The sequence below is a fragment of the Hemicordylus capensis genome, chromosome 1, assembly GCF_027244095.1.
Source record: "Hemicordylus capensis ecotype Gifberg chromosome 1, rHemCap1.1.pri, whole genome shotgun sequence".
Taxonomy (NCBI): Eukaryota; Metazoa; Chordata; class Lepidosauria; order Squamata; family Cordylidae; genus Hemicordylus; species Hemicordylus capensis.
This window is the reverse complement of record NC_069657.1, coordinates 85,253,391-85,264,575: the sequence shown is the minus strand read 5'-3', so window position 1 is coordinate 85,264,575 and position 11,185 is coordinate 85,253,391. Positions and strand designations below refer to the sequence as shown.

General features: G+C 47.0%; 1 protein-coding gene across 1 annotated transcript in view; it reads left to right on the top strand.

Moving 5' to 3' along the window:
• Positions 1-3,610: 3,610 nt before the first annotated feature.
• CREB3L1 (cAMP responsive element binding protein 3 like 1) overlaps positions 3,611-11,185 on the top strand; it is a 131,244-nt gene continuing 123,669 nt past the window's right edge. The window contains exon 1 of the mRNA XM_053305704.1: positions 3,611-4,264. Coding sequence (XP_053161679.1) covers positions 4,157-4,264 — 108 coding nt within the window. The 5' untranslated portion in view covers positions 3,611-4,156. The remainder of the gene's footprint in view (positions 4,265-11,185) is intronic.

Genomic DNA, 11,185 nt, shown 5'->3' with positions numbered 1-11,185 from the left:
CTGGGCTCACCTGCGAGCCTGATGGTTCCCATGATCAACGGAAAGCAGGCTAAGCTCTGTTAGCCCGCTTTCCATTGATCATGGGAATAGCCTCACAGTGAGGTTATGCACACGATGGAGGAAAACCGGGCTAAGGGAGCCCACCCCGGTTTCCCCCAATTGTGAGAACCACTGGGTCCGTGGGCGAGCCCGGTGGTTCAACCGTGGCTGGCCCACCAAAGTAGCCCTCCTCTTAAATGAGGAGGCTCCACAAACCTGGTTTTAAAGATCGTGAGTAGCCCCGGTGCGGCTCTGTGCAAGTAGTACGAGTAGACCCCTGGAGGGGAGGGGAAAAGCCGCCTCCCGGCTCTGGGGGTCTCTCCAGTATACTGGAGCTTCCAGGGGCTGCGCGGCCCCCAAGCTCCCCAGCCCCCGCCGGTTCAGTCACGGAGACGGCAATCACAGAGCCCGCTCTGATCGTGAGTGGGGAGAGCAGGCTTAGCCCACTCTTCCCGCTCACTCTTACGAACCGGGTCTCACTGATCGTGAGACCCGGCTCATTATTTCATTTTTTAAAATGAGGTTTGGTGGGTCTGAGAGTGGGGCTTCTGGATCCAGAGTTGCTATCTCATTAGAGCTTGCTTGAGCCTGGCTGGCTACATGTGACCACACTGACACAAGGATGTCGGGCAACCTGGTTGCTCAGATCATTTCCAATCAAAACAGGAGTTTGTAAATTCTCGTGCACAGTAACTGTCCAGGAACCCTCCCAGCCCCCATACTTTAGGCAAATATTGGCATGCAGGAGGTACCCCACTGCACTTTCAAAGGGTTTAACTGCCCAACTTCTCTCAGGAACAATAATCTCTCGTCTTACAAGGCTTTCATGTATGGAGGTAATGTCATGCCAGAGTCTCTCCATCTCCTTTCCACCTTTCCATTTATAATTATGCTTTCCTGATGCTCAGCAGGAATAGCATTTGAATCTGTGATGTGAACACCCACAAGGAAGTCTTGTTGGGGCTTGTTCAATTCATTTGAGGTCGGGGCAGCTTCTGGGATCCGGCTAGCTGATGGGGCGGCTTGCTCAGGAAAGGCCCCAGCAGGGATCTGCACCTTACTGAATCCTCCAAACTAACTCCTAATACCCTGACTAAAACTGAACAGAAACCACATTCATCTGTGTGTTTATTTACTCTTTCCCACCTTTTCTGTGCAACCTGGTTCTGGCTCTCAGACAGCTTCTAGCAATGTTCTTGCAAAACAACTCAATTTCAATCCCACCTGCTGCCAACCAATTGTGACAAAATGGGGGTGACTCTAGGATTTCCTGGGATCTACCCTCAGTAGAGAGATTGCTCTGATCCCAGATCTAGCAGCATGCTGCTCCTTCAAGGTAGGCTGCCACCAGTTGAAGACTGATCTAAGCCACTGACCAGGCTTAGACACTGCTTCAACAACCTAGAACTGTCTGGTTTGGGACTTACAGGCACTGTACACAACCAGAGTCCACACAACCCAGCTCTAGACAAGATACTATTCTGAAAACAACTCAACAGTAGCGAATGACACATGGAGCACATGGGGAAGAGTTTTGCAAGTAACCCTCTAGAACCTGTTAAATCAGACTGAAGCCACTTCTGAGTATAAATAAAGTTCATATACTTTATTTAAAGAAACAATGGTTGCACACAGAATAAGGAATTGGGAGAAAGTAGGTTGAAATTGGAAGTAGAGAAAGACATACAAGAATTCAAAAGAAAATACAAAAAGCATTTACTAACTGACTAGCATTGAGCTTTATCTTAGTCCTTAATAGGCAGGTCCTTGGCTGGGAAAGCATTAATCTCTACATCCATTTGCAAATGAAAAAAGGTGAACACTGACCAGGCCTTTGTCCTCTAGCTTTAAAGTCATGAGGGAGGGGGTGAGCTGGTTTGAGGCAACTGTGGGTCTCACACCTGTCCTAGTTCAAAGAGTATTCTAATTTCCTCCCCTCTGGGTGGTGAGATGCAAAGTGGCCCTATCTCCTGTGTCAGATAAGATCTGATGCCCATTAACACTCGATACCCTTTGTCTGGCTCCACGCCCCCCCAACACTACACATGCCACCCCAAAGGACTCTCTGCCACTCAATCTGCCATTCATTTACCCCTCTTCCTCCTGCTGAGCCATGCCTCTTCTTTCCCCTCTCCCCACCCCATGAGAACAAGGAATGCCCCTGCTGACATTGTCTGGCTTGGTGGCATGTCCGGAGTGTGATCTTGTGCCACTGCTGTTCTCAGCAGCATGGCCTGATGAGGGTGCTGAGCACATGGATGGGGCAGTGCTGTATTGTGCATCTCAGGCAGCAAAAGATCTTGGGCTATCCCTGCTTATCAAGCCAATGGGACAACCCTCTACGCTTGTTTGCAAGTAGCCTAGTTCACCAGGGAAGAAGCTTTTCAGGAGGTGAGGACAGCAGGAAGGGACAAGTGCCTGCTCAAGCAGCTTTGGCTCAGTAGCACTTGGGGACACTCAAGCAATGGTTTTCCTGACTTGGGGAAGCTTGTGAGAGTCCTCCTTTTATAACACCGCACAGTCTTAGTTGCACACTGTTGTCTGTTGTGGGCTTCTTCAGATGCAACTGCAGTTCTACAAAAGGGGTGATGAGCGCCATGCCCTGCACAGAATTTTAGTCAGAGAAAGAGAATTACCAAGCAACCATTCTTGGAGTAACATGAATGTCTAATTAATAATCTGGCTTTTTAAAAACCTAGGAGGCATTTTGGAATGCAGGAAGAGTTAAGGCACCCTAGCTCAGTGGGAGCAGATGCTCTGCAAGCAGAAGGGCGCAGGCAGAAACTCCTTCCACAGCATCTCCGATTAAAAAGATCCCAGGGAGCAGCACTGGGAACGCATCTCTGCTGGCATCCTGGGGAGCAGCTGCCAGTCAAAGGAAACAGCACTGCGCGAGATGGGCCAGGGGCCTGCCTGCCCCGTTTGCTTTGACAAGGGAAGACGTTAATGGAGCTCCAGCAGCCCTTTATGGCAGAGAGCCTCTCGCTGAGGAAGAAAAATAAACGCACTCGAGGCAGAATGTTCCCAGAAGGAAGAGGCAGCTAATACGCGAGGGGTCAGCGCCTGCCACCCTCGGGGCTGTCGCCCTTAGGTGAGAGGGCAACTCCACATTTCCAGCGCTTCGGCCGGGCCGCGTGTTACTTAAGGGTTGCCAATTCTGACGGAAGAGATTCCTGGAGATTCCCCCCCCCGATTACCCCCCCCCCCGGATTTCTTCACAATATCAGCCTTTCCAATCTCCAGGACTGTCTTCAATAGTCACCTAGAGACTGATGGCGATCCCTGGAGAGTGCGGGCCAGTCCTGGAGGGTTGGCAACCTTACTGTTACTGCAACTCTTACTAGCCACAGGCAACCGGGACGCGGCGGCTACTCCCCTACCTACCGCCCGCGAGCTGAACTGAGGAGCGCCGCCGCCTGGCGCGCTCCGGGGCTGTGTATTTCCGACTCGCAGCAGCTCCAACTGGGATGTGCCTGGAGTGGGTGTGGCCTCCCCTCGCATCAGAGGCGGGCAGGCTGCCTTACGTCTAAGGGATCTTAAATATTCATAACGGGTGGGGGGGGGGGGCGCGCGAAGGGGGCGTGCCATAGAGGCCGGGCGGGCTTCTGTGCCTGGGGATCGTCTGAGGAGTGTGACAGCTGGACAGAGGGGGAGAAATCCCGGAGGAGACGAAGGTGCCCCTCCTTCCTTCCCTACCCCGAGGAGGCTCGCGCTGTCCTTGCAGGCTCCCTCCGGGCGCACCCCTCTTCCGAGGCCCCGATCCTGCTGCACACACCCCTCCTCCTCCTCCTCCTCCTCCTCTTCCTCGCCCGACCTTCCTTCCCCCACCAGGGAGAGTTGCCCCTACCAGCCCCGCCCCTTTCAGCCCCCATTGTCATCGCCCTGTGCCCCCAGGGCAAGCGATCCCCTCCAAGCGATTCCCCTCATGGATTACAGGCTTCCTTCGGGGGGGAAAGGAGGCATGGCCCTTCTCTGCCCAGCAGCGCCCTGGGATCTGCTGCTCCGGGCTGCTCGGGAGTGAACCGTCTGGGCACCCCGCATTTCTGGAGGAGAAGGAAGCGGCTTCCCTGCACCTCACCTCCTCCTCCGCACCCTCCTCCGGCTCGGTTCTTCTACCATGGACAGTATCCTGGAGCCCTTCCCCTCGGAGCGCCTCTTCCCCGGAGGCGCCTCCAGCTTCTTGGACTTGGGCGACTTAAATGAAGCGGATTTTCTCAACAATGTGGTAAGCGAACCGTCGACGTTTAAGATTGTTGGGATCGGCCAAAAAAAAAAAAAAAAGAAAGAAAGAAAAGAAAAAGAGAGAGGCAATGTTGTAAGACAACAGCCACCCCCCACGGAAGGTTTGGGGTGGTGGTCTTCTCTTCTGGGGAGGTTTCGAAGAGGTGAGGGAGGGGGAAGATTCATAGCTGCCAAGCTCAGGTGAGCAGGAGGTGGCGGAAAGAAGCCCGAAGGAATCTTCCTGTGTCCCGAGATGCCCCCGGATTTGCCTATATACGCCTGTTAACTACTGTTTGCCAGCTCTTGCCTACCACGCATTGTTAACTATGATTTTAACGCTTCACTCAAGACTTTAGGTTAGCTAACACGTGTTACATGCACATTCACACTACCCCCGCCCCCAATATATGGCTGCCCTCCCACCTCGTGTCTGACAGGCAAGGGTCAAAACTGTGGGCTGATTCACATATGCATGTCCACCACTTTATAACTCAACTCTTGAAGCAGCTAAATGTGTGAACTCACTCCATTGAAAAGCATTGTCGTTGATGAAAAGTATTGTGGTTGTGCAAAGCATGAAGGCTGGACAGAAGAAATTGTAGTTGATGAGGTGAGAGGAAAATTGTTTCCATGGTGTTTGACCTGTGATGGCTCATTCATACACATGATATCCACATGTTGCTACAATCTTCAAGTGATGGTCATGCATGTGTGAACCAGTCCCAAGACTTGCTGCAAAGCATGGTAGCTGGGCAGAAGAGACTGTATTGAACCAATTCATCAGATTAGGTCCAGCTGGATCTCTCTTGTAATTTGAGTATCAAATATCACCTCACCATGGAAAAAATGGTTGTGTGAATCCATTCGTAGATGAATCATCCGCTGGACTGATCTATCTGGGGTAGATTCACATCATTCAACTTTTCATTGCAGGGTGATTAGTAAAGGAATTCTATGTGATCCAAAAGTTTATGTAGCTTCTCATATACTCAGATTGCAGCACAAAAGTTCTTCATTTTAAAAAAAACAGGTCAAAAATCAGATGAGGTCATGTTAGCTTGTGGTCTTCATGCAAGTGTTACCATTTCAAGGCCAAATCAGATGTGCTGCAGATCTGAGGTCAGATCTCTCAACATTTAAACACACACACACACACACACACACACACACACACACACCAACTTTAAAGCAGAAAGATGAAATGCTCCCTCCCCACACTGCTGTTGTTCTGATCAACATTAGAGGCATCCCACAAATCTGCTTTACAGTGTTTTTGTGTTATTTTTAAAGATGTTAGGAGAACTGATCATGGATTTCCTGCATCACATCTGTTTGGATGCTGAAAGACCAGGATACACCTGGTGACTATAATCCAGTTTTATAACACCATCTTTAGCTGATATTTTATATATTTTAGGACTGAATGAGACGGGTGTTGTTTTTAATTACAATGGTATAAGGATGGATTATTTCCCCTTCCCTGGTTCAGAGCATCTTTATATGTGCAGTGACAATCTGAATCCACATTGTTACTTGAGGACAGTGTGAAGGGTGGTAATTATTACCAGTTAATCACTCTATAATAAAGGAATGTGATATTGTGAAATCTTCTTGACTGTTTTAATATCTAACTACCACATCTTAAATAACTCCATCGACTGTTCTCTGTTCTCTGAAGAGCTTCTCCAGAATTACAGGGAGGTCCCATACATTTTGAAAAAAAGTGTCACACATGAGTACAAGAATCCTGTTGGTGGGTCAGCAAAGTTACTAGGTGTTCAGCCTAATGGAAATTCCATAACATGTTTTGACACATTATTCCTCTACTTACAATTTAGCTTAGAAGAGGCAGGAGGAACCTTACTGAAAATCTATAAAATATTGTAGCCTGGAGCATCTCCAGACAAATACAGGAGCAGAGGAAAAGCAAACCAGGAATTAAGAAGAAAATCTATTCTGAGAATTCAAAAATATGCGTTTAACCTTATATAGCTTTTATAAAACTGCCCCCAAACCAGTACGATATAAAATTTGGTGATGGAGGAAGGGCTTAATTTATTTATTTCTCAAATTAAGGTCTCTCTCTCTACAATTCAGAGCAGACCATTAATTTGAGAAATAAATAAATTCATTGGTGGTGAATTTATTGCGCAAAGCAGTGACTTTCCACTCTGACACTGATTCTTAAATTGTTTGGACTCTTGTCCTTTTTAGACTCACTCAGTTCTCATCCTGAACCCAGCACCAATTGTTTTCTCTCAAGGTGAGAGAAAATGGATGTAGTCTGTTACATATAAATTTCATTCTCATGACCACTGCAGCTCGGTGTGGAGGGTGGCAAGTTAGAGCTTGCCCCCGATGATCTTGTTGTCCTGGCCCGTGCGGCTCGGGCACTCACACGGACATCTCTCCCAGGAGCTGCACAGTCATCTGGAGGCCGCGAACATGTATCCTGGCCTCCAGAGATCCCTAAATGCACCGTGCAACAAGTACGGTGCACTGAGGGATTTCCCCTCAAGCCAGGCATTCTAGGCACCTGGCTTTGTTTCTGCAGACACTCCACCCTGAGCCTGGGTAAAAGGGCATGCTCATGCCCTTAGCCAGGTAAACGGCCAAGTAAAAATCCTGGGCTACCTGGAGAGGCATAGGGATCTGCCTCGATCCTGGAACTTCACACGAGCAGCCCTATCCAGGTAGGGCTGCCCAAGCCTGGGTAGGGCTGCTTGGGTGAACAGCCTCATGGTGGCTAAGATCCATGGAAATGGGCTCCATTTAGGGATGGATGGGCTACTAATTTCCAGGTGGGTTTCAGACCACATGTGATTATTCCTGAGTAGCATCTTACTTCTGGTTATAAAGCAAGCATAACAGATGTGCTTGAAATTTACTGCTTTGCTGCAATTTAAAACTAAATATGCCCAAGCAGAAGTCTTTGACTTTTGGCAGTGAATCTTGTCTTTCCATGGCACTTTCCGGATTAGACCCTGCAACAGCGTCACAGCGGATCTCGGAAGTGCGTTTCCACACTTCCTGTGCGGTGACCCTGCGGTCCCTACACAGACAGCAGGGTGCTGTTAACATTTCCAGTGCCTTGTTTTGAATTTCATCGCTGTGATATAGAGCTAGGACATCGTATATCCAGCGTAAAAAAGGTGTTGTTTTTTCAGGTTGTAAGTTTTCATGAGACTGCTCCCCCTAGTTTTATGTTTTGAATGCAATTTGTCGGAATGAGGCATTTAGCTGCTTTTGAGCGGCTAATCTGGAAAGCACCCTGATGAAAGTTGAAACAGCACCTGTTGGTGGACTGGGGCATCCTCCATGTGTCTCATTTTGGGGCCACCACCTAATGGTGCAGTGGGGAAGCAACCTGCCTAGAGAGCAGGAGGCTGTTGGTTCGAATCCCTGCTTGTGTGTTTGACAGAATATGGGAAACTCCTATATTGGGCAGCACCAATATAGGAAGATGCTGAAAGGTATCACTCAAACTGCACAAGAGAAGGCAAGGCAATGGTAGACTACTCCTGTACTCTACCAAGAAAACCACATGGCTCTGTGGTCGCCAGGAGTCAACACTGACTGGACGGCACAACCTTTGCTTTGCTTCATGTCTCTCCCTTAGGGGCAGCAGTGCCTTCAGTGCCAATCTTCAGGAATCTTTTCCTTCCCTGGAGGTTTGTCCCATCCTGCCCCATGTGACCAAGAATCCAAGAGCTAGCTTCATGAAGTGGGAAGTTTTGCTGTTTGTGTCCCACTGGTGACAATCTCTTATGTACCAGGAGTGTGTAGGTTGTGGGCCATTATAGTATCCATCTTTATAGCATATTGTACTATATAGTTTCTATCCTCTTACTTAATGAGGTATTGGTGACTATCTAAAGAATCTATATTTATTGTTTTGTTTAGCAGATGTACTTATATCAATGACTTCCATTGCTGCTTATGTTTGCTATCTCATCAAAATTGCACAGGTGCAACAGCAACTTCAGGGAATACAGGTGAATGACCCCTTTCTTCCTGCCATAGTATGACACAATCAGCAAGGATAAAATATCTATTTGTACGTTCCCACCAACAGTTATGCATTAGCAGACAAATCTTATATAGTGCACTTATATTGTTGGGGTAGTATAAGGAGGCATTCTTAAGAACACCATTCAAACAGTGCAGTGACATAAAGGGAAAGGGTGGCAGAACACATGCTTGCATGCAGAAAGTTTTCGGTTGTGTGGAAGCAAGGTAGGAGGAAAACCTGGGTAGAAGTGATTGTGTGGAACTTGGAAGCAAGGTTGGAGGATAACCTGAGAAGAAGTGATTGTGTGGAACTGGAAGCAAGGTAGGAGGATAACTTGGGAAGAAGTGATTGTGTGGAACTTGGAAGCAAGGTAGGAGGATAACCTGAGAAGAAGTGATTCTGTGGAACTTGGAAACAAGGTAGGAGTATAACTTGGGAAGAAGTGATTGTGTGGAACTTGGAAACAAGGTAGGAGTATAACTTGGGAAGAAGTGATTGTGTGGAACTTGGAAGCAAGGTAGGAGGATAAACTGGGTAGCTTTTCCTCCTACCTTGCTTCTACACAATCACTTCTACCCAGGTTTTCTTCTTACCTTGCTTTCACACAATTAAAAATTGGGAGCACACACAGCTCCCAAACCCAGGTAGAACACCATTTTTGATTGCGTGAATGACCTCTCCGTATAAGGCAGCTTTGTATGTGTATGCAATCTCTTATATAATTAGGGCAAAAAGTAGGGGAAAGGATGGATTTTCTGTTTTGAAGGTGTGGAATGGTCCTTAAAATAAGTGAGATAATTTTAGAGTAATGAATCCAATTAAAATGCATCATGAGAACAGGAAATAAAAACATTTGTTGTGGTGGTGGGGATCTATCACTTGGGCAAACAGCAGCTGGGAGAGGGTTAAACCCCATTCAGGGCTAACTTTGGGGATGTGCAACTGCACAGGGCATCATGCTTCAGTGGGAGCTGTGCAGGGGTGCCACTTGGGACAAACTGATAATATTTGTATTTTCATGAAGTGGGTGAGCACCAAATTCAGTTTTTGCACAGGGTGCCAGTTAGCCTCGAGCCAGCCTTGAACCCCTCCCTCCAGTACTGCAGTCTCAGTCAAAACCAGGGACCCCACAGCTGCATTTTCCAGTTTTTAAAAAGCAAGAGATCCAGTCAAGATCTCCTGTGCCATGTCATCTAGCTTCGGCCTCAAACTAGCACATGTGTTTTTCCCTATGTGGAATGCAAGCTTTTCCCTCTGTGAGCAAATCTGGTTTTGCAGTATTGTTGTGAATATATAAAACTGTTTGCTGGCTATTTATACAATGGTGTTTTTTCCCCCTGGTTGATTTAAATTACAGTTCCTCTTCAAATGGTGACTGCAAGCTGGCCTGATGAAACTGCATTATTCCTCTCCCATCAGTGACTCAGTATTTAATGACCTATATTTATAAGTAATTGGCTGTTCATCCATCTCTCTCTCTCTCTCTCTCTCTCTCTCTCTCTCTCTCTCTCTCTCTCTCTCTCTCTCACACACACACACACACACACACACACACACACACACACACACACACAATCAGAAATAATCCAAAATTTGAACAGAGGCCAAGTCTGTTGATTATGCATACAAGTAACACATTCTTGCAGATACTTAGTCTTCAAGAATACAAAATCCTTGGCCTTGTTCTAATGCTTACAGCAATCCCTGGTAACTGTTAAATCCCAGATCGCCAAGCCACATGTGCTCCCACACGGGTGGCAAAAAACCTTCTGATCCCAAGTTGGCACTGTGCCAGCTCGACATTCAACTGAATCATGAATCTGAGATTCGAATTCTGTCAGTCGATCCCAGGTAAATAGCAGTTTTTAACGGGGATCGGGAGGGTTTTTTGCAGCCCACACAACATGCTCTGTGGGACCATGCACAGCTCGACGATCTCGGATTTAATGATTACGCGGGATTGCTGTGATCATGAGAACAAGCCCTGAGTAAACTATATTTGAGTCACTGATAAGCAGAGAGAAAGAGGGCTAATCTCATGTTGCCTTCTTTTTGGAAAACAACATTGAAATTTGTAGTCTAAAATGGCATGCTTGATAAGACAGAAAGCATTAACTGATTTGCTCCCTTAATGAGTCCATTATGAATTAAAAACAGAGTTCCAGTCAACCTCACCATCACTATCACCACAACTACTACTCTAATATTTCTGTAGTTGTATACTATTATTGTGCTATTAGTATTTAACATTTATTTGACATGAGCCCTGTTTTAGTTCATGGACATAAAATGGAAGGGGCACACTCCCTTTCCCAGAGAGACTGCAGTATACAAAAGACTGACACAACAGAGATGGGGTGGTGCTGTTCAGAGAATGACTATGAGCTAACTTGGCAAAAGAGGCTAACTTGGCAAAAGAGGCACCTTTTAATGTGGTGATTCTCTTTATTTAGCAGGGGGAGAGTAACTGGCCCTATCCACCCCCAGCACAGTATCTCCAGTGACTGTTGCTGGTGTCTACTTTATGTTTCTTTTTAGATTGTGAGCCCTTTGGGGACAGGAATCCATCTTATTTATTTGTTATTTCTTTGTGTAAACTGCCCTGAGCCATTTTTGGAAGGGCAGTATAGAAATTGAATTAATAACAACAATAACAATAATAATAATATAGAATGTACTCTTGTTTCCAGCTGATATCCAGACTAATGCTACACTAGTGCAGCAAAGGTAAAGAAGGTAGCATAGCTGTGCTAAGCCACAGGGATGCTCAAAGTTGCACTTGCACAATGTCAGGGAGCAGGATATGGGCATCTGCTTCTCTGCTTTGTTGCACAAATGCACTCTGTTCCACTTGTGCCATACTAGTCTGGAAGGCAAGCTCCTGCCCTGGGGCATCTGGCAAGTGCAACATCC